The 24820-nt window shown below is 36.0% G+C and overlaps 1 protein-coding gene across 2 annotated transcripts in view; it reads left to right on the forward strand.

The window, feature by feature from the left end:
• Positions 1–24820, forward strand: part of TRAPPC12 (trafficking protein particle complex subunit 12) — a 47735-nt gene that overhangs the window by 9632 nt on the left and 13283 nt on the right. For both annotated transcript variants that reach the window (XM_085056792.1, XM_085056794.1), the window contains exons 5-8: positions 437–575; positions 10954–11066; positions 18140–18212; positions 21915–21988. In XM_085056792.1, the coding sequence (XP_084912918.1) occupies positions 437–575; positions 10954–11066; positions 18140–18212; positions 21915–21988 (399 nt within the window). The remainder of the gene's footprint in view (positions 1–436; positions 576–10953; positions 11067–18139; positions 18213–21914; positions 21989–24820) is intronic.

A 24820-nucleotide genomic window follows, 5' to 3' on the forward strand; every position in this document is an offset into this window, starting at 1 on the left:
GTGACCTGATGAGAACTTGTGGTTTTGACCCTAATAATTATAAAGCTCATAGAATTTCACCAAAATATTTTAAGAATACCATAAAGTTGGAAAAACAGTTTAAATACCAGATTGATTATTTGTACATGCTAACTCATTTTAAAGATAAATGTTCTAATTTTGAAGCAGGCTAGTTTTTAAACTTCATCTTCAAAATCTTAGTACCTTTACAAACAATTAAACATGAGTCCTCTATATTTTGTTTTAATGATTTGATGAAAAGTATTTTGTAAAAGAGTATGTAAATATAAATTCTGATTCTTTTCAGTAACATGGAAATTCTTTACTCAGCTTTTATCAGAAAAAGTTGAAAAGTTGCAATCGTTTTGGATGTGGCTTTTGATTAAAGCTAATAACAGACCTTGTCTTTCCCTTTTTTTATATCTCTTAAATTTAGCTGTGGTTTGTGAGACTAGCACTGCTGGTAAAGCTTAATCTATTCCAAAATGCAGAAATGGAATTCGAGCCATTTGGAAATTTAGACCAACCTGATCTTTTTTATGAATATTACCCTCACGTATACCCTGGACGTAAAGGTAAAACACTTGATTTATAAAATGCTTTTTATTTTTGTCATTTTTATTAGTTGTTGTGAACTATTGGTTGGATTCAAGGGGTTTTTAAGCCTAAAGGATTGGAGAACCTTTGATTATGTTGGTTTTGGTTTGCTTTTTTTCCCCAGAATAATATGATTGATTAGTACATTAAAGTATTGCTTGCATTATAGCTCTGAGAAGTAACAACAGATAGAGCAATATAGGTAGGCAGTGTATTTTGTGATGCTTCTACAGAGGAATATTTTAATCAAGTAAATATAATAGTTTGGTTCTATGATACTGAAGTTAAAAACCACCAAACTTCAATAGTTCATTTTACCCAGAAACAGGCTTGAAAGATGATGAGAGAGTTTGTGGAAACAGACTCCATGCTTTTCCTCTTAAGTTCATCCAGACACTATCACTATGCTGTTTTCAATACTTGCATGCCCACATGCTACTGCAGGTGTTACTTCCTGGTTTCTAGAATTAAAAGAAAAAAAATTAAATTTAGAACTAAGTTAATAATTCTCCTTAATTGAAACGTGATTAAATGTAATGTTGCTCACTAAATAATTGAAAGTAAGTAAAAATCAGTGGTTTACTATGTATCTCATTACTGAAGAGAAAAAGCCACCACCAGCCTCAATTCTTCATAAGCAGTTTATCTCAAGTTACAAATGTGCTGCTTCCCCCTGCTCCAAATAGCCCATAGGTTAAGTACATTGTTGCACTACCCAGGGTACTCTAGCACTCCAGAAGTCTGGGTTTGAAAAATTGTTGTTTTTGCAAGTAGTTTTCTCTTGTTCAGGCTACTCTGAATTCTTTTTTTAAAATCTGTTATTTAGAAAAGAATAACTCACTGATGCAAGTACACTATTGAGTGTTCTTAATGTTCTTTGGCTTTCATATGTGAACCACAGTGTGTAATAAAACATTTGTAAGAATCAGTTGTTGTAGGCAGTGCCACTGAAAAATTACTGTCCATTTTACCTAAGATGCTGGTAGTCTTGATGGGATAACCTAGAAAGATAGAAGATTTGAGGCTGCTGAGGGAGGGAAGTTGGTGTCAGAAAGTTCATGATTTTTTGCAGATTATTTTGCTTAGAGAGGCAAAAGATGAGTTGCAGCCCAGCAAGGCCAATGTGGACTGCGTGTAACAACTCCCTCTACCTTACTCCTTGTCCTTCAGGCAATCACAGGCAATCCACTGAGAAGGAGCTGTGTCAGTTTGAAGAGTGAAAGAGGTCCTGGTTATCAGGTTGGACAGCCTTTTGGATCTGGACTTCTTTGGGCAGCTCTGCACATGATACAGTGCTGCACAGGAATAGTAGTGTTCCAGAGGCCATATGTACATTTCCACATCTTTTTCAATATTAAAAGTAAGCTATTTTGTCTAAGGAAAAACCTTGCAGGTCATGTCAATATTTGAGGCACTTGAGTCTTCATGTCAGAGATGATGCAGGTAGCAGCAATTCTGGACAGTCTGGCCAGGTGTTGCAGCAACCTTCTGTGACTGAGCTTTGGACCCTGGAGAAATCACCCAAGTTATGGGGATACTGGTGGTAAAAATAGGTGAGCTTAAGGCAGATAGTCTGCTTCATGATTATATGCCTCATTTTTAATAGTTGAAGATACCAACTGGGACCATCATCTGATCCTTTGTAAGGAAAATAGGATCAAGGTTGGATGGAGCTGACCTGCTAGTTGTAGATATCTCATATAAATACAACGTGATCAGGATGTGGGAACAGCTGTCAAACATTCCTTACGTGGTTTTGAGGAGAGAGAAATGCCATTTACAGGGATGTAGGAGAACACAAGCAATTATTTTCTGTCTAGAATTGAACTACGATATGCTGGATTATGGATAAAGAAATTTAGTAAACATGCATTGTTAAGCAGCTAATTTAAATAACAAAATAGAGATAAATCATTCCTATATTTTGGTTGAAATATATTAGTATGAATACACAATCCACTGCTATTTGGCGATTTTGTGTATCATTTTGTGGTGTAACAAGCATAAAAGAAAGGGGTTTATTTCAACATTTTAATTTTGATTCATGGTATATAAATGGAGTAAGCACTTAAAAGTCAATTTAAGAAATGAGAGTGTGGATATAAATAATGTACCCATTGATTGTAATACAGATAATATTTTGCGTAATTTCTTTGTATTCAAAGTATTCATAAGAGAAAATGTAATACATTAGAATGTTTTCTGGGGTTTATGCATGAAGTAGGGAAAGTTCTAAACTTCATACAGCAGTAAGAATAGCCCCTCATCCATTAATCTCTGAGAAATATATCTCAAAGAATGTAAGTTACAAATAACTGTATGAAAAGTGAAAGATTCTTTTGCATTAATTTAACTTAACATGGTCCTCTTAATTTCCCTCTGAAGTTCACCTAAAGCTGTTTCCCTTTTGACAGTGCTACTAATCTCCATTTCGTCCTCATATTTTGTGTGGCATTTGCAGCCATGCTGTGCATTGATCCCATTATTGTTGTCTTTATCATGGCTGTTATATCTAGTCCTTCTGGAATCTTCCTTTCCTGGTTTCCATGGGCTCTCTTTGTTCAGTTATTGGCATTGCCTGTAGGTGTGCAGCCTCTCGGGGGTCGATTCTGCTGGGATCCCTGTGCCAGCCAGTGGAGTTGGTTAAGGCACTCTTGGATCATTTCTGTTTGGTATGGGGTTTTGCAGAGAGCAAACCATTGTCATTTTCTAGTAAAATCTTAAAATTCCTCACTTCCAGGTTTATTTCTTTTAAATTCAGCTGTGTAAGGAAGCTGAAAAGTCCGATTTTTACATATAATTTTTTATTTCATAATAGGTAGGTTCTTAGGTCAGGAACTCTTGTTTTAGATTGCTCCCTGCACATCTTCATTGTATTATGTGGGATATATAAGGCTGAATTTTGTCATCATTTTCATGACTGATGGATTTCAGGATTTTTTTTTAACGGTTTTAACTTTATATTTACACTGTGACCTACTTCTATTCATATAATTTGTGTCTGTGTTCCTTGTGATATCTAATAAACTCTTATATGATAGATGGCCTAACCTGAGACAGCCTTGCCATTGGTAATGCCTATGTGTTTCTGAATGTGTGAAAACCAACAATTAAAAGGGAATATTAAAATGCTATTTCATTCTTTTATGAGGTAATTTGGTCTTGTTTCTGGTTAATAGAGCAGTAAGTTACAGAAAAGTTAATGCTACCAAAATCAGACTTCCAAAGCTACAAAACTTGAGAATAATTTATTTTGTATTGCAAAGGGGGAAAAAAATAAGGTATGCATAAGTAAAAATTTGACTTCTGTTCCCCTGACCAGAAGTTTATGTGACATAGTTTTGGGTTTTTTTTTTCCTTTCCCCTTTTCATTCTCTTTTTGGTGATACAGCATCATCTGTATTCCTCTAAATGAAATCAGCCTTATGTACTCTGGTGGAAAGGCCCTAAATAAGGAACATGGCATTAAATATCTAGTTGTATGTGTTCTAGAAACTTATTTCATATTGTACACCTTCCCTTGAGCTCTAGTTTTAATTCTAACACAAGGTTTTTAAAAACGTGGCTGTGTTGTGACTCTAGGGATACACTAGCATGTGCTGCAATAGGATGGCACTTCTGAATGGATAGTGATAGTTTAAAAAATACAATTTATATATATATGTGTATAAAATATATTTTTTCTCAGAATACTGTGAGTCTAGACATCACAACTGTTTTAGCATTTTTCACTAGTGATACTTCTATGACTTTACCAATATCCACTCTAGTTAGAGTTTTTTTCAGAAAGATATGAAAAGATTGATAGAAAAAAATTTGTGTGAGTTTTCATTTTTAGTGTATCCTTAATTACTCAAGCAGTGGTCCTAATTTGTTTCTTCAGTTTTGAAATTCCAATAGTTATAAAGGAATCATATCAATAATGGTCTAGAACTGTCACTCTAACCCATGTTGTTAACAAGTTTTCAGTGCTGATGTCTAAGGTGAACTGTAGTAGTCATTACTGCATAGAGTAAGCTTATAAAATAGCAATATTTCTATTGAGAAACTTGTCTTACGTCTGTTGATACAGAGATACTGTGTTACCTATGAAAACACTTATCCAGAATATTTCTCTTAATACCCACAAAAGATATTTTACAGGCTTTTGGACTATGTGTAGTGCAGAGGACTATGTACAGCCCTGAGATCTGCCTGAAGCTTAGTCCTGCTTCTGAATGTCAGCCTGTGCCGTAACTAAGGACAGACTTGGATTGGGGAAATTATCTCCTTTATGGGATGCCTTTGCAGTGGTGTTTGGCCATTTTGAGTTTACTGTCTTCCTTTCTTTTCCTCTTCTGCTTTTCTATGCTAGTAGGACACAAGCTGGCTCAAGCTTCCTTTTTTTTTTTTTTATTTTTTGTTTGGCTTTTAGTTTGGTTGGTTTTTGGTTTTGTTTGGGTTTTTTGTTGGGTTTTTTTTTTTTTCAATTTGTGGGGTTTGGTGATGCTATAAATAAAACACCCCTTTTTTCACCCTCATCAGATTTTGGTTAGTGGGATAACTGGCAGAATGTAAAGTCATGTGGGGGAAAAAAGAATAATTGTGGTAGGGTAGAGAAACAAAAGGAAGTAATCAATGTGAAAACAAAGATAAGAGAAGAAATACACAGACTAAAGAAATTATGTCATAGTGAGTGCTCATCTTTGTTAATGCTTGGGAAGTTCTTCATTCAAGCTTATGTTGGCAGTAAAAACCATCTTAAAAACCTCTAGTGGTTTGCCCTTTATTTTATTTTTATTGCTGTGTATACATCTCTACTTTCTCCTTAAATTCACTGTTCTGTTGCTTCAGAGCTGCCTTCTATCTGTAAAATTGGGTAATACAACTTGAATAAATACCACTCAAATGTTGTGGTTCCAGTTGCTTATTCAGACAACTCAGACATGCAAATAGAAAATTTTCTGAAATTATATAGATATTTTAGTTAAGAAATGTATGTATAATTCCAAGGGGGTAGAGTACTGCTAAAATACTTAATTGTGCATTCTTTCCCAAGGCTACATAGTCTCATTGTAGACAGTACCAGCTTTATACAGGATTTCCTAATACTATGAGCAAGTAACTCATTTCCAAGTTCTGCCTTATTACAGTTATCAGTCCGTAAAGTTTAGGGGGATCTCTTTGCTGCAAGGCAATTGTTACAAAGTTTTCCTGCATTCTTTCTCTTATATTTTCCATTCTTCAACAGAAGTAACTCCAAATTACTGAAAAAGTATTTTTGAAACCTTTTAAAACCAGATCATGACTCAGAGTATCTGTTCTTATGTCATGTGCAGTTAAATTGTGAAGTACATGCAAACAAAAAATTTCACGTAACATTTTCAAAACATTTTTTAAAATAGTTATAAGCATTTAGGCTCCTATTTCTTCTTCAGTCTCTGGATTGAAAGTAATAAACAAACCTGGAAACTCATTTGTTGAACTGGGATTTTTAAGTGTACTTTTAATTGATAGCAAAGCTAGGATTTGAAGTTACTACATTACCCCTTTTAAAAATCTTATAAATTATACAAATACATTGTTGGTAGAAGTATGTTTGTGCATTTAAAGGCAAGGATATACACCTCTCTATGTGTATATATCCGTATGAAGCAGAGTATTTTTCAGAAATTGGATTTTGTGTATTTCTCTTTTACCCAGCGAAGAAAGGAATTGTTTCTTTTGTTTTGGGTTGGGGTTTTTTACTGTTATAAGATCCCACTTTATCCCTGCCCTTCTGTTGCTTTTTGGTATTTAAGATTTGTAGAACAAGCTGTAGAAGGCAAATCAGAAAGCGTTTCTGGTTACTGGTTTGCAACAAGAAAATACAAAGATAAAATGGCTGGTCATTGGAGTACTCTTTTCTGCTCCAAAAGGGCTGCAGATGGGGGCTGCAGTTTTAATTTGATTGACATGAGGTGATGTTTATGTTTTGACAGTTATGAAAATGTGCAGCTGTTCATAAAGAAATAGAAATTGAAATCTGTGGTCTTAGAAAATTCTACCTGATCTTACTCTTCATTTCATCTCTTCCTATGCTTTCAGAGTATCCATTTTCCTTTCATCAGACCTTCTTTCACTTTTTAGTTTTGCCTTTTGTATGCTGATAATACATATATATGTACATACAAGTGAGATTAATTCAGGTGAAAGTGACAATCAAAAATCACATTCTTTGAAAAAAAAATCTCAAGTATATTTAAAAGTGATTGCTAAGAAAATTGCCTGAAAATTAAACCATTTTCCATTTTAATTTTTTCTATATTAATATGAAACCCCTGAGGAGGAGCAGCAGAGGTCAACTGTAAAACATCAAGCTAGAATAAGACCTATTTAACTTAAAAATAAAATTTCAATATATAACAGTAATTGTAGGGTATTGCCTTTTGTGGAAACTATCTAAGCTTAGCTCGCATAGTTATACTGTGTAAGAGGACATTGCTGTAGAAATCTGAAGCATGAAGTAGAGAACAAAATTCATTCTCCTATGCTTGTAACTAAACATTTTAATTACAAGATATGCTATTTGTTTTAAATACTTCCTTGACGTGTTGCCCTGTTAAACTCAGTACTGAGTGAAATATAATAGAGTGCGTGAGTTTGATTCCAAGCAGTTTTGCAAAAGAGAGTACATGATAAATGTTTATATAAAATTTTCTTATCCCTAGTGGGATACCACAGGACTATGTATTTGTGTGTGTATATATATATATATATACATATGCCTACTTGTATAGAAACCTGTTACAAAGAGATATGTCTTTCCCTGTATGCCTTAAGTATGTGGCCTAACAGTGAGTAGGTGAAACTTTTCAGACAAGATAATATAATCCTTAGTCTTACAACCGCATGCATTATTACTGTTACAGCTGAGTGTTCATGCAGTCAATCTTACTTGTTTTGTTTTTTTTTCCCCAATGTAAGTGTGTTCATTGAGGGAAGTATAGGTTTTTCCTCTGCTAATCTTTATTTTTCATTAAATTTTGTACTCCAAATTCTAAAACCTGCCTTTCAGACCTTCCTAACACTATTATTATTGACCTACTAGAGTCATCAACAGATGTCATTTACTTCTTCCCAATTGTTTTCTTGTTAACCTAGACAATGTAAAATGAAAATTACAGTGTTTTTTGAAAATCTCTTTTGCCTTTTTTAAGTCTCAACTCTTGTCAGTTTTTACACAGATGTTAATCAGTTACAGCATTATGTTGGTGAACAGATCTCTTCTCATGCATTTTCTATTATTGCCATGTATTTCTTTTTGAGAAGTGTACGTAAATTGTATTAGCACCTTATACAAGTAGCATTCATTGAAAACTTTACCAAATATAAATAAATTTATGGCCTCTTTTTTTTAAACAGTAAATCAGTTTCTTACTGTAGGAACTGAATTAGATGCATTATCCTCATATAATTTAACTAAATATATATATATTTAATATATATTTATTTAAGTGCTGCAGGTTTTTTACGATCAATTTGCATGTCTAATTTTACCTGAAGTTACACAATACTGTTTATATTGACTAGTAAGAAAGCCTTACTAGTGGTAAAATGGCATTTTCTTTACTCCTTTCCCCAGTTGTCACATTTGTGTGAGAGCATGCATACAGTTTTGTGCTTTCTTACAAAAAAAAAAATTCCCTTATTCAGAAGGATTACAAGGAAACTGAGGAAGAGAGCAGAAAGAGCTAGTTTCTGATATTTTAAATAAAGTTAGCAGCCTGTTTAATAAGCAGTAAGTAATAGAAATTCATTGGATGGATTTGCTGGGTGTTCTTCTATTTATGTCAAGTTTCATACAGAAAGAGAAGAAACAGATGCAAGAGTTTTTGATCCTCCAGTGAGAAACTGAGCTACAAATTCTGGTTTGAAAATTTTTTACAGTAACTAGCCTTACACCCTGGGCCAGATTTCTTCTGATTTTTGTTTGAGAGGTCTGTCATCACACTTGATGTACTACTGAGGATCTCTCTGGAATGCATTTTGGTCACAAGCTATGAAGGAAATACTAAGTGGTTGAGAAATTGTACATCCATACAGTATATTTTGAAGTAATATAGTTCTGAATGCCTGTTACAACTGAGGACTTAGTTATGATAGGAAATAAATCAGATTCTTACGGAGTCTTAAGTTGACCTGGAGTTGCATTCATCATTCTGACATCCTCTGACACTACTTCTGATGGTGCAGATTGGTAGTAGGTTATTCTTTCCACCCACAGGGATTATAGTAGAGTGGTTTCATTCAGCAGTACATAGGAGTAATTTTTCACAAAACACAGAATTCAAAAAAACTGCTTTACAAAACATTATATAAATTTTATAAAAATTGATAATGTGAGATGCTTCATCTATGCTCCATCAAATACCTGTCTATTTGTATGTTGAGCTTTTCTAGTACTAATTCAGGTTTTCTATATGAGTGTTGATTGCATTGACTTTTTGTTGCATTTTACAAGAGGATGTAAAGATACAAACTTGTTCAGAGTTGACAATACTGCAACACAGTCATTCACCAAAATGTTGCTAAAATTTTAGATTCTTTCAGTTTAACAAATCGTTTTCTTTTTTCTTTACCTTTGCCTCAGAAATCCCATTGAGTGCAGCAGAAGGTGCATCAGCAGTAAATTGAGAGTACTTGCTCCAAAGGAACAGTACCACACTAGCTGGTTTTAGGCACTGCTTTTTTTTTTTTCAGGATTACTGTTGGATTGTAGAGTTAGAAGCTGGTCACCAGAGAGGTGGTAGAGATAGAATCAGCTGGAGTTCAGATTTGCTTCCATGGGTTTGCAATGCAGTTTGCAACATGTCTACAAAGCAATTTTTGTCTGGTGTTTTGGCACAGAATTTAATCTTAAATTATTTTCAACTTCCTTTTTGTTGGTGTTCACTGCCTACACTGAGTCTGTATCTTCTGTCATGCTAGGTACTATTCAGAATACATACATAAAATATTTCACATCTTTTGTTACTGGTTGAATCAATTTCTGCATGTCTCTTAATGGAATTTCAAAGAGAGTTCTGTTTTCTTAATGTTTTTTCCATGTATGATGATGCATGAAACTCATTTGTATGTCCATTACAGGAGCACAGCAGTCAGGGAAGCCATGGGGAATAGCTAGCATCAGCAAAAGAGAATTTATGTAGATCTAAGTGGCTTAGTGTGAAGGTCATAATTAGTGAGTCTTGTGATTAAAATTTTGTCAACCTTTAAAAAAATGTCTAGAGGCAGTGACTCATTCTGTATAGCATTTACCTCTTTGACATACAAGCCTGTTAAGAACAGGTGCAAAAATCTATTTAGAAAGCTCCTGAGTCCTGTTTTTGCGAAAAGATGAGGCAAGAGGTGACTTGAGAGGGAAATCCCCTTAGAATATGTGTACAGCATATGTACACATTAAAATATTGAAATGTGGCATGGTATTCTGCAGGGCCTACATCTCCATTATGCCAGCTCTGATTTGGTTTCAGTAGTGGTGTTTAGCTTATGTTCAGTATTGTTGTCTGTGTATCAGGATTATGCAGTTACCTGAAAGCAAGATGTTGCACAAACTAGGATTTGGGTAAGCTCCTGAAACTGCCTGTGAAGTCAGCCAGGATGCCCATAAACTCACAGAATTAGGTCTTTGGCAAATGTTATAATAATAATAGTAATAATATTAACAGCAATAATAACAACAGGAATAACAATAATAACAACAGTAGTAAGAGTAGTAGTAAATTAGCTTGAAAAGGAAGACATTTCTTTTTCTCCCTAAATACTGCTTTAAATTCCCTATTCTTTGACATTTTGAATGAAGCAGAAATTATACAAAACTATGCCAAAAAGTTTTGCATGCCCCAGTTATATAACGCTTTCACAAGCATACTTTGAAGGCCAGTAATTTCATCTTACTTCTTCTGCATTGGTTGTAAAATATACAAAATATACATAATTATTAAATACTAGTAGTAACATGGAAGGTGCAGCTTGAATAAACTTCATTTTTTTATTCTTCATTTTAGTTAGTTTATAAAAATCTTTAATGAAATATTGTACTTCCCTGCACAACTTGTTTTTGAACATTTGAGTTAGGTGCACCTTCATCTTGCGTTCTTGATTATTGTTAACTTGTGTTTGCCTATTTAAAACATTTTAAACATGTCACGATACAGCTGAGAAGAAGTTTCCTATTTTCATGTCTTTCCCATTTTTCATCAGGAGAGGAAAAAGATATGAAGGCAAAAAGGACTTTGTGATATAAACACTAGTGAGATATACATTTTTAATGTAGGCAAATCAAAAACTGATCATTATAGCAAACACACTTAACAAAATTAATTGTGTTTCTAGGTTCCATGGTTCCTTTCTCCATGCGGATTTTGCATGCTGAACTTCCTCAGTACCTAGGAAATCCTCAGGAATCACTTGACAGACTGCATAGCATGAAGATAATCTGCGCCAAGGTAACAGCATCTCTAGGCGCTAACATTGCTTAATGTTTAAGAAATAAATTTTATTGTCCTTATAAAGAACATTAAATTTCAATTATGACATTTTATACACCACCTTGATACAAATAAGGAATTTGCTATTAAAGGTAATGAAGTGCCTCTTCCATTTTAAGATATATCCTCCTCTCCTCTGTCATAGCTCTGGCTGAAATGAGTAGAACAGAGGACAACTTTCAGAGTGCTTTTGCCAGACAAGATGTGGAGCACAGTAAGCAGATGTGTTTAAGGGCGAGTAGGAGAGATCTCCATCCTTCCCTCAGCAGTGTCCAGCATGCTGAAAACAGCTGTCAATGACCTTCATCCTTCAGAAATAGTCCAGATAGCTGGATTTGGAAACAACAGTCATTTGGGAATATAAATGCAACTGCTGAGTTTGGTTGGAGCTTTTATTTCATTTGGTCAAGTGCTATAATATAAAATTATGTCCTAAATTAAAACATGGGATTTATCGGTGCTGAGATTGAATCATGGTGTTGTGAGCACTAACTTTATCCACTAAAAGCAGCAACCCTGACCTTTCGTCCTTAAATGGTTTTTATACAGAAATCTTTCCCAAGTAGTCTAATGCACAAGTGACCATGAATTTTATATGGTTAACTGTGGAAGAAATGCAACATTATTGCTTTATCTATGTCACTTGAAAGTTCAAAACCATATGTAAGAGAAATACATGTGATTACTTTTAATTTTCAGTATTTCTTGCAAGTTTCCTATATTTACTCCTTAAAATAACTTGGATGAGGGAAGTGGAGGGATTTGATAATTGCCAATTATATAGCTATAATGGCCTTAGGTATACAAAATCAACTTTCTTCTAGCACAGTAATGTCTAGGGTAACCAGATGTTTACGGTAAAAATCCCAGTTCTTTGTATTATGAGGAAAAAAATTAATGGTTCAGGTAATAAGAGGTGAAAGTGGCATTTGTTACAAAGTTGGAAAGAATTGATTTGGAAACAGTTGAGAGATACATTCAATTTGGCCAAGAAGTGCTACTCCTTAGCATTTGAAATTGGATGACTGCAGTTACCTCTCATCTAATATCACTGGTCAGCTGTTTTCTCCAGCCCCATTCTTCATAAAGTCCTCAATTTGAAGTAATTCTGTTCTTCTAGGAAAAGCCATACGCCTCTATTGCAGGATGTCGTGGTGCTTTTATTAACATTTGCCTGCCCCAGTCTGCCGCAGATCGGCTGGTCCATATCTTGGCTTTGTACAATCTGGTATTGTTGCCTTTTCCCTGGTCCTAGAATTATGAGCCAGACACGGTTAAGGGATAAAAGGGTTTTATACCTCGGTATTTTAATAGGATCCTAGGTGCACAGCTCTTCAATGTGGAACACACCAAGATGCAGACCTATATAATGCATATACCATTTTTATAGACTTTGCAAATTGGCATATCTGACAAGGATCCCCCAATAAGAAACTTAATAAAATGACATGATACCCCCTACTCTAAAGAATTCCTCCCAGATGAGGCTTGAGCCCAGTTCATGAAATATGTTCCAGGGAAGAGGTTTCAATGAAAGTTTCTTAAGATAGCATAGGGCTTTCTGGCCTTCTACTGAGTATGTGTGGTCTCCCTGTCTAGCGGAACCCTGGAACTAAGCTAGAATGTCAGACTACAAAAATTACAAGTATGTAGGCTAAGGGTACAGGGAATATATAAAAGGTATATAAAAGAAAAAGTCAAAAAATCATCAGGCACCAGTATTAAGTGCTGCACTGTCTGCCCTCAGTCATGAAGATGCCCCTAGGTTCCAAAACTGAACTGATGTCTAAGTTCCTTAATCTTGTAGCGAAGAGAGAGAACTGTATGCATATGAACAAAGGAGTGACTGCTGAGCAGGGTGTTCATCAGCCATCTGTCAAACTTGATTGAAATGGCCATATCTCAGTTGCAGTGTGATCAGCCATGATTCTCTGCAGATTAGAGATTGTTGGTCAGTAGAGGAATGGAAGAAAAGGAAATTAACTTTCTCCCCACACATGCGCTCCTTTGTAGAAGACCTTTAAGTCACCTACAGCCTTGAGGTGGCTCTGCCTCTGTTGTTTGTCTTCAGGTGCATATTCTTAGAGCATACCCAGTGCACCAAGGAAGCTTTTAAACTATAATACAAGATTTTATTTGTACATGATTATTTGTTTAAATAAGGGAAACTGAAAATGGTGGAGAAGATGAAATAGAAATAAAGGAGAGTTACAAATTAATGTATGCATATTTCCCTGCCCACTAAGTTCTTGAAGAGCAGATCTCTTTACTCATGTTCTCAGTCCATCAATTGCCAGTGACCTAGGTCACTGCAAATTCTGTTCTCCCTTGTACCCTTGGGGAAGGCCGCTTTGAGGCTAGCTCTGCATCTTCCACAAGCTCTTCTGAGGTGTTTCCTTTCTCTGCACTTGGTGTGGTTCAGAGATTGTCACCTCTTTACCTCTGCCTTCCTGTGTCTGAGTTTGCAAGGTTTTCCCTGGGTTAGTGTGTTGAATTGCAGCAAGAAAGACAACAATATCCCTTTGGTTCTGACAGCTTCCACTGGAGCCAGGATCTGGTTGCCAGGACAAGCTATTGTCTGTGCTGATGGATGCTTCTTTTAAAAATACAGTGCACAGATAACTACAAACAAATAAAACATCCTTCTTGGAAATAATTCTAATCAATTATTCTAGATCCCTCATTGCAAATTACTTCATTTGTTTGCATTCAATTAAATACCTTGGGGTTTGGAGCAAATCAAAGGCAACTGTAGAAACAAGAGTGTGAAAAAGGACAGCTTTGTAAAGATAACTGTGTTTTTAAAAGACAGTTTTGAATTGGTGGTAATTTAACCATCTGAAGTCAGGGCTGGATGACAACAAATTTGTTTATGTATGTTTTGATTTTTGTATAGAATACTGTTTTTCTAACAATCTTGATCTCAACTGGAATGTTCAAGAATATGGTTCTAACACTTGCAAAAACCCATGGCATAACCAAGAAAATAACATAAAGGATGTACATTCATTAGTCTTAATATTTGTATGTGACACTTGGGAACCATTTGGGTTATAACAGAATTAATTGGGGAGCTTTCAACCAAAAGCCTCTAGTGTTTTACCTCCCTATTTTAAAAAGTGGAAAAATAATCTTTGGTCATCTGTATTTACAGAAGGGCATACAAATCGTCATTATGTAAATGAGATGATCTTGGAGTCATAAAAGCTAGAAGAAAGAAAAGACCTATTAGCTCACCTAGTCTGTCTCTCTGCAATGCAAGGTTGTTTTGTAGTTTTTAATGAGCCAGCCTATGGTGCTGAGGCCACATCCCCTGGGAGGTTATTCCAGGCTAATGTTAATGCATTCTGGTCATAAGAAAATTTGTCTTTCTATTTCATTTCTCTTCCTTAATGTAATGGTTGGTGTTTTTCCTATTCAATACTTGCTTTTAATCTGCTAAATTCTTTATTGCTTTTGTTGTATCTAATCTACAGACACTTGTCAACTTTAGATTAACCATTCCACTTAAAGATGGAACTGAATTTATTTTGGTTATTTGGTCTTTACAGCCTCCGTCTACTTACATAGTTGTGGTATCTGAAGCAGGATTGGAGTTTGGGTGCAAAAATGTTATTTTCATTTTTCCTTTATATATCTTTCCATATATATTTTTTTTCCTGCAATAATATTTTTAACTTTTCCAGTATTCCTGCAAATGTCTAATCAAGATCTGGTTAGGATTTTTGAATCTTTGTCTCTACATACAACATTTGGGAAAGAAATTATCTGTAGTGCCAAATGGGTGTTATAGCCTGGGGAAGGAATCCAGTGAGATTGTTCCTGTCTCTATGTTACTGCTGGTTTTCCCAGCATGAACTGCCTCAATGAATTGTTGCACCTTTAAGTCCACCTTGAAATAAATGGTCTCTGAACAGCCAGGCAATAATAGTAACTTAAATCACAAAGTGATTTGTTCTTTTAAAGTGCTCATTTGAAAACATAAGCATGATCACTTTAGTGCTAATAATGCTGAGGATATGCTAAAAGTGCTTACCTAGAGACCAAAATGTGAAAAGGACAACTGTCAGGCTAAATCTAAACTCCTCCCTTGTTTGTTCCTATGCTTCCTAGATGTTTGAGGGAGAGCTCCTGGAAATGTACACATCTCATAGTATAATATATTTCATTTTTAAACCCTAATCCCTCAAGTGCCAGAGCCATACTGGGCTCTTCTGCCAGGTGGGTGGAGCAGTGGCAAGTGGGTTAACAGTCTTGCTTCCTAAAAAGCCTCTGCTGGTGTTACCTCTGCAAAACTTGTCAAAAATGCTTTTTGCAATTTGCCCATCAGCGACACCTTCTGTAGTTCCACCACCCTCCTTCATGAGTAGTTATGTTCCTCCCTGGCCCTTTCATACACACTATCCATATCCCCCAGTCTTCTGTTTTACTTCCAAATTTGTGAACTTTTTAGTCTCTTAAGTACTGAGTATTTTGGGGGTTTATTTTCATTCAGCTTCTAGTTGCAAAGGTAACATAGCTTTTCTGGTTTTCATATGTTACTTCATATGAATAGAAATAACAAATAGAGGGTATTTGTCTTGGCACCTTGTTTGTTAAGTTCAAAGAAACTATGATGACCCTGTACCAGTCTGAGCACCCAAAAAGCCACAATTCGAGAAGCACTAAAGGCTAAGTGGTGGTATGCATATAATAGTAATTCCAACATACAGGCGATAGATAGGGAATGAAACAGAAGGCTCAGTGAAGTAATACTAGCCAATGAAACGAATGAATGTGCATTTATAAATGTTCAAAACAAGGAAAAGCATAGGTCATATGTAAAACTGATTAATTAAATGGTAGAAGTATTCAGTCATATTTTTCTTCATAATAGGAACATGGATGGTTAGAGCTGTGTCACATGATATTGCTAGAACAAGCAGTTTACCAGCTATGTATTTCATATCTACTCACCCCGATAACTTACACCAAGGAACTGTCAGAATCATAAATGTTACTATTAAACAATTCTTAGAAAATGGGGAATGCCCAAATACCGGAAAACTGCAGGTGATGTTTTTGTACTTAAGAAGGGCAAAAGAGAGATAAACCGAGGGAATAAAACAATTAGCCTCAAATCATCGCTGAACTCTGTTTTAATTACATTGAGCTTGAGGTGATGACTAGATATCCCCAAGTAATGTCACAGAATAGTTAATGTAATACTCTAATTGTATGCTAATATCTAATTCTTTCTTTTTTTATTATGTTAGTGAGCATGTTTTCACAGAAATCCATTTTCTTTTTAAACATGGAGACAGCATGTCTCTATGATGAAGACTCCTTGTTGTGTTTATACCATTTCAAGAGTAGGAACTTTGAACCTTACTGAATCTGTGAAGCAATCACCAGATGTTTTGTAGGGGAAGGAAAATATCATAGTTTTTAGACCTCAGAAAGTAGATTATAAAGTGGTTTGGATTTGTGGGAGAGAAGAATGTTTTTTTTCTGACAAGGTGTCTTAACATACACTAGGCATTTAACACTGAAGTATGGCACTTTGGTTTCTAAGTAATTTCTGGGTGGCTGCACTGCTTTTGAAAGTGGGACTGAGAGTCTTGCAGGCATGCCACTGCCAGCTCATAAATTGCCACCTGTCAGCTAAGCTGCAGTATCTACTGGCATATGCTCGTAGCCTCTCAAAATCTGAGGTAAGGGAGCTCAGTCTAGCCCTCTGTGACCGAAGTTTACAGTAAATCATATTACATTGTATTTGTCATGGTCTAACAGTTCTTACTGGGAAAATAAGCATGGCTCAGCTGGCAGGTGGTAAATGTTCTACATTCATTGTGGGTCTCTTCTTGCTCTTAAGTTCTTTGAAGCTAAATGTATGAACTTAACTTCAAAATTTCACTCTAGTCTGAAAAAGGCTTGGTATCTCCTAGGGTAATTTTTCCACCTTAGCATGTCTAAAATTTGGTGGTACGAGATGACTCTCTGGAGATACAGAGTATCTTCATTGGCTGCAGAAAACGCCAACACAATTTCCAAGGCCAGGTTAATTCTACCCACCTTCTTTTTTGAGGATTTCGTGTGTTGACTTGAAGTGTTCCTTTATGAAACAATGAGCACAATTGGAATACTTCGTTGGTTTAGGAAAAGACAATTACTTTTACTGCCAGAAGCTTTAAGCTCTTCATTTGGAAGTGTGCTCAGTCCCCAGAGGAGGCAGTGCCTTGTATTTCCTTCGTTGGGTAACCACAGGGGCTGATTAAACAGCATGTGGCCTTAATAGTTTTTTGAAGGAAATCTCAGGCATCATTCTACATCCAAAGTTCTACATCTGTAACTGGAAAAGTGGGGTCATCTGTGGGAATCAGAAGATGAATTTGGAGAAACTGTAATGGAATTAGGAAAAGGAAAGTCGACTTATATTTCAAATGGAGCCTTGCATGCATATTTTAAAGTGCTTCAGTCACAAGCTTTGTTAAGTATACATTTTCATTTTTCCAATGAAACAACAAATGTTTCACTCACTCAACAATTTACATGATTTAAAATCTATGATAAATAAAAAGGAGCAATAAACCCCAAAGTTTGAGAAGGAAGTTGCGGTAAGAACTAAGAGGAATACTTCATTAAAGACAAAAACATGAAACTAAAGCCCATACTTAGGGTGAGGAAGTCAGGAGGCCATGGCTCTCTCTGAAAAGATCAGTTTGACTTTCATTGTGGTCATTAATGTTCATTCTCTAGTGAAGCATATTTCCTGTTTTGCTTAACAAAATGTGTATGACCCTAGAGTGTGCTGACATTTAATGTTCTGTAAGTATCATAAACCAAACTCTAACATCCTTGTACAGTACAGTGGCTTTCTTACTTTGTGCAGTTGATCTAGCTGTGGTAATAACCAGTAATTTTGAACTGTACCTGGGTGAAGCATTCCTGCATTAATTGGTTTACATATAGAATGTCAATTGTAGATAATTTGCATTAAATATATAGTGGTGTTTAAACTCATGTTGGTTACTTAAAAAAAATTATTACAGATACTAGAAAATTTGGAGCAAGGCTTAGCTGAAGATGGAAGTATGACTAACATTACACAGGAGAACAGACAAGGTAGGTATTCTTTAAACTTTTTTTCACGGGGACTTTGTTTTTATTGCTTGCCTAAGTATGCCAGAATTTTTCACAAGACTGCCCCAGACTGATTAAAACAGTAGTTTTGCAGTCTGAAAGCCCCTGAAATGATACACCTTGTACTCCTTTTTGCTGGAATTAATTTCACAGTTTTGCCCTTGACCAAGCCCATGCAATAAATCAATTCTTTTTCCTACTTAGAAGAAACAACATGGCTGTTATCCTCTAGTGATGAATATATATATGTATTGCTATTGCAGCTAGATGGGTGTTTTACCTTAAGCCTTAGCTAACTGACTCTTCTCAAACCTCATGTCTGACATCCACTTAATTTATTCATATTGAACTACCACCATACAATGGCTACTCTGGCTTAGGGTGCTGTTGCACAGATGGCTGAGTCTCCCTGTAGCTGAATGGTACTTAGACTCCTGAAATATTTAAGGCACTCTTTAAACGAATATTTAGATTATACTGAGCTACCATCATCATTTTCAGTATTTTATATCCAGTTATATTTTGTCCTGTTCCTTCTATCTTAGTTGTGTAGCTTCAACAGTATTGGGCACATTACTGCACAAAAAAGGATGATCAGGACGAGTTTGGTTTTTTTTAACAGACTTTATACTTCTGAGGCCATTTGAATATATTTGAAAATTAGACAAGAGGTGAGATTTTAGGCATGGCTATGGATTGTATGGACCCCTCATGGTGACTAGCAAGTTCAGAATATCTCACCAAGAAAGAAAAAAACTTTCAGCTTTATCTAACAGTCTGAGGAATGTTACCAAGTTCTTTCTTGGAGACCATTCACATAAAGCCTGCGGGAAGTAAAAGTTTGGCTGTGAGAAGCTGGGTACTTAGTAACAGAAAAAAAATATAAATAATTCCTTAAAACAGTGTCTATATGGAAGGGTACAGACCTGTCTGAACCATTCTTCTACCTGGTCTTCAGTTTGACTGGATGTAAAAGCTGCTTTAATGTGTCACTGTACCTGACTTGACACACCTTCTAAATATGTCCTAAAAACACATATGAACACATGTGAGCAGAATATATCCTGAAGGTATTTGCACATATAGTCAAATGAGTACATTTACTACTCTATGGAAAAGATTTAGGAAAAAGGGAAATAATTTGACACTGAAGATTTAGACACAGCACCTCATGAGTGTGTGTTCTTTTCTTTTGTATCTGTTTTTTTGCCTCTGTTCTTTTACTTACTTTTCCCTGTTAGCCCTTTCTGCCAGAATTTTGGTCCTTAACTCCACATCTTTTCCTTTTTACAGCTTAAAAAACAAGGTGTTGATCCCCCTTTATGGTACAAGGACTTTTTCCTAGCTGTGTCATAATCCTGTGTCCTGCAGTCTGCCTTACTCATGAGTTACTGGCTTTTCCTTTCTGCTTCTGCTTCAGAGCTCAGATGGGCACAGGAGGAGGCACAGTTAGAAAAGCAGCAGCTAGAGTTACCAAGGGACACGGCTGCAGAAAATTTGGAGAGATCTTTACATGTCTACTGTGCAGCTGCCTGTAGGTTTAAGACTGCCAAAAAGCCCATGGGACCTTTGCAGAGACTGTTGACTGCTATTGTCTGTGGAGGTCAGCCAGGTCTGCTCCCTCTCTGCTTGGTCTCTGCATTTGGCGCTCCAGGAGGCTGATAATGGGTTTGCTTTTTTTCATCTGAGACTAGCTGAAGCAAACCTTATTAACTTTATGTGAAGACAGCCCTAATTCATTATGGGGATTATGCTTACCATGTAATTTCCATGCTGCTGATGTAAGAAGGTGTAACACCAATCAACTTACCACGTGCATCTCCTCTAGCCTGGAACAGAGCACTTCATCTGCCAGTTTTTCAGCAGGCAGAGAGATTCAGCATTGTACCGCTTGCCTAGTAACGCATTCTGTAAGATGCCAGTTTTGTAACTTCACAGTGCCTATTGAAATAAATGGCAGCATGGCATACAGAGCCCTTGATAAAAACAAGGAAAAGCAAATGCTTAGAGTGGAAGCATAGCTGCATGGACTTGCAGAGAGTGTTTCAGGCATCCCAGTAAAACACAGTGATCTGCTTTTGGGTTTTTGGTTTTGTTTACTGCTTTGCAGGTTTTCTTTTACCCCTTTCTGCTAAGAAGTGTCATCCCACAGAGCTACAGAATTTCCAGACCAGGTTCCTGTTCAGTTTGTAGCACAGACTGAAGACATCTGCTCTGCCTGCTTTGTAGTCCTTTTTTCAGAACTTTAGCCGGTGCTATCTGATTGTTAACATGAGACTTAAATGTATCTGGTGTAGGAATCAACATCTGATTTGCTGTCACCTAAGTCCTAAAAGACTGAATGTGGTTACCCAACTATGAGAATATGCAAAAAGGAGATACTTACTTAAGTGAAATAAATTGAGTTATTTAATTTTGTTGAGATTTTACAGACACCCACAAGGAAAGAAAAAAGGAAATGTGTCATGAAGTATTTGTTCACGGTTTACAGTACTGTCTCCAGTAGTAGCACTAGGGATGTGTGGTTAAGGGGGAATTTCTTAAACAAAACCCAAGAGTAATTAATGATTGTAAGGTACAGTGGATTAAATACTGGCTTCAGTCTTGGACTCTACATTATAACCCTATTTTTAACAAAGGTAATTTGAGAATATTCATGGGTTGGGGTTTTTTTGTTTTATTGTTGAAGAGGATTGAAGGAGTTTTCCTTTTAAGAAGGAAAGGAAAGCTCTTACTTGTAATGCAGCTCTTCTTATTTGTAATGACAGTTTTGTGTGCTGAAAGAATTATCTGTGTAATCTGCCATGCTTTCATTAGAGACTACATTAATGATACAAATGAGTGGTCTCAGTCATCGCAATTTTATTGAAATAGCCTCTTCTCCCTTCCCCCCACTCCCTTTCAAATCATTACAGTGACCTTGACAGCTGATGGACTGAGATACGTGTATTTTTCAAATGTACTAAATGAATAGTTCTAATGTTTATTTTTGAGGATTAGAGGAATATTTCTAGCATTGATCTGTGGTACTGTAACACAAGAGAAAATAAGGGTCTGTGTGAACTGTTCTCTTACAACATCAGGAGTCTGTCTGTAAAGCAAGAGGGAGAAATCTGCTGCAGCTTTTAATGCCTGTGAGCTCCAGGAGCATAGGGAAAGCAGACAAGCTTGGCAGATTTTTTTCCAGCATATTTCTCAGCCAGAGGCAAGCACAAACAGTCCCAGACTCAGACATTTTACACTCTACATGTTTTGGCTCTGAAATTACATTCTAGCTATGTTTGATTTTTTAATTTATCATATTTAATGCTGTAGATTGCATGTTTTTAAACTGATGCTCATTATCACTTGAATCCTTTTTATGCACCTTTTGTTCTGAGCTTGGAAAACGTGTGGCTTATTTTGGTGTTTAATATTTGGCCTGAGCTGAGAGCTGAGCGACTGTCTATTGCTCTGTGTTGTTGCCTTGTGTATGGTACCCAGAGCTGCTTGAGCAGTTCCTTTGGAGAGATGCAGAATTCTCTGATGCTGCAGCATGGCTGAGGATTAAAAATTCTAGGCTAAAGCCCAGTGGTGTTAATGAGGGGGACCTTTCAAGATCGTAATTCATAGGACCAATAATTGATGGCAAGAAAGAACCTCTAATTTATTTGTGCAAATTCACAAGCTGCTCTTATTTTGCAGCCTCTGTTCAGCTGTGGAGGTCACGTCTGGGCCGGGTGATGTACTCCATGGCAAACTGTCTGCTAATGATGAAGGTATGTGGGTGGCAGAACTGCAGAGGTACCGTATATTCCAGAATAGAATGTCAGAGGAAGTGCAAGTGAATTACTGGTGCAGAGATAAGGGAAGACTACCTGACAGTACATGAAGGTTTTACTTAGTGAAGAATTAATTAGGCTTAATAATGTCTTATTTAATAGATAGCTATTTGCAGTAATGTTCTTTGGGAACATATCTGTACTTATTTCTCCCCAAATCATCCTAGAGAACATGCAATAACAATACCAAATTTGCATTTTTAAATTGAATTTTTCAAACACTTAACTAAATGCTCTAATTAAAAGCAATTATGTGCTCTGCCTTTTTCAAACTGTGCACTAGGAATGTTGCTCTGTTTGTGAGGATTAATAACACTGTAGTTTTTGTATCGGATGGAGATACAGAACATCTAAATACATCCTCCCTTGTCAACTGATCTCAGTAGTAATATGTCTTTCAAGTTTAAATCCTCAGTAGTGTGTAGGGGTGAAAGAGAAAGCAGTAAAAGCAAAAGTGGCTAGCTTTCACTACTGGGGTTTTTCCCTTGATTCCTCTTAACCTTATTTTAACCAATTGTATTCCATTTGGTGCAACACTCTTAGCTTCTCCTTGAATTCAGGAAGTAGAAATAATGCAACTATTGCTGATCATGCTGTGGTCAGGGAAACAGTGCTGTCACCATTCTTGCACCAAACTACTGTTATCCTGACCTCAGCTGTACTTCACAAATCAATTAGCAGTAACAGCCTTGGAGCAGGGCTGTCAGCAGTAGAATCTTCACAGGCCAAGATTTGCCCTCCTGGCTCCTTTGCACTTTGATTGCCCAAGGTAGTGCCAGACCTGATCCTCTAATGTTTACTGAGCTGCTTCCCAAACAAGGCTCCATTCTTAATATTACAATACCTCAAAAAAGTATGGGTTTTTGGTTTTGGTTGGTTGGTTTGTTTGTTTCTTCTAATATAAGAGCCAGATATACAGCTTTACATTAAATGGAATATCCTTGTTTTGAGAATTAGGCAAAACATACATTGTTTTCATAATTATATTGCAATATGAACATTACTGTCTTGAATAGAAATAACTGTTCATTAACACATAGAGTATTATTAAGAGTTAGTAAGCATTTGTCTTTTGAAGTAGGTACATGACATAGGTTAATTTTTTTAAGAATTTTCATTTCCAGTAAACAAGTGAAGAAAAGCATGAGTTGCCATCCCTAACAAAGTAGAATATATAAATAAGAAAATGCTGGTATATATATTTTCAAGAAATTCACTTTTTGCTATGAATTGTTTTTAACTCATGCAGTGTTGTTTTTCTCGTGTACACACAAATCTACATGCATGCACACTTCTCACCTTCCTCTGATTTAGTCTTGTTAGTGCTATTTTCTTTGAGTGATAGAAATATATTTGTGAATACCAATTATCATATTTTTGGAAATGATATTTCAGAAATACTGGAGCTCAGATATTTCTTAAGACCAGTTGTATTTAGGGCCTATCTCACAGCTGTTAAATTAGAAATTTATGGCTCACAATAACTTCCAGATTACCCACAACTGCATGTTAATGCATAATTACTTCCATCTGAAATTTGCATTTCAGTGCATTGGCTGTAGGGTAGTTGTGAGTCTTTCAATTTTCAGGAGTATCCTCAGACCATTCTAACATGCAGCAGTACTGCAATCATCTTCTCCACCTTCCAGAGTATTTAGCATGAATCTGTTCAATTAAGTTTTAAATACACTTGTCTCCCATGAACAATTATATTAATTTAACACGGTTCCACCTTTTTTGTTGTTGTTGTATCATATACTTTAAAAATTACATTTGTTTTTATTCAAGTGTTTCAAGTGTATGTAATTGAAGAAAAAACCTGATTTCATTCTCGAAGTCAGCGCCATCTATTGCCATCTAGTGACCATTTACAATATTGCAACAGTATGCTTGATCCCCAGGAACTGTTAGGTGATGGAATACCTTGTGCAAGTAGTAGATTAATAATAATAATCACTTATTAAATCAAAACTATGTGTCTTCGATATGAAAAAAACCCAGGCTTATTGTCTTATTTTTATTGACCTCTTTCTTTGGTGAAAAAAACTACAGTCGTATTTAACAGGGAACAATCTTGTCAGGATTGACACTTGAAAATTAAAAAAAAACTGCTTTCATTAGTTGTTGAACCTATAAAAATTTAAATCTACTTTAGCTGTCCTCAACTCTTAATTAGGTTTATTTCATGTCATATCTTTTCTGCATTACTTACCTGAGTCAAAGTACTCTGTTTATGTAGAACAATGATTTTTGCCTTTTTAAATATGGCTTCATTGGTTTCATAGTTAAACATCTCCTTAAATTACTGGGATGGAGTGGTATATTACTTTGGAGGTAGTGCATGAAGCACAAAGTGATTCACCCACACTTGTGCTGGCAGCCTATAATGGAACAGGAAATAAGTCATGTCCCCTGCACTCTGGGACTATCTTTCCTAGGTGCTGAATTCTGCCTGCTGTGTCCCTTTATCCCTGTGACCAGTGATAGTTTGGTAGCAGTTTAAGGCAGTCTTAATATACCTTTCTTTCCTTTTCATGTCTCTTTCTTTGTACAACCTTTCCTAAATGGATTCTGCCTTCCTTCGTGCATCACTGTTGGTCCTAACCAAATGACAAAGGAATGGTGGATCTGTCATATCAACTGATATCAAACAACTTTCCCATTTCCTGTGAGGAAGGGGAAACTTAAGGAAAGATGTGGAAAAACAGGAGGAATGGAAGGGGAGGTCATGTAGATGTACTCATCTCTCACTGTAGATGTCCATTTACA

The sequence above is a fragment of the Lichenostomus cassidix genome, chromosome 3 (assembly GCF_008360975.1).
Source record: "Lichenostomus cassidix isolate B80296 chromosome 3, HeHo_3.0, whole genome shotgun sequence".
NCBI classification, from domain to species: domain Eukaryota; kingdom Metazoa; phylum Chordata; class Aves; order Passeriformes; family Meliphagidae; genus Lichenostomus; species Lichenostomus cassidix.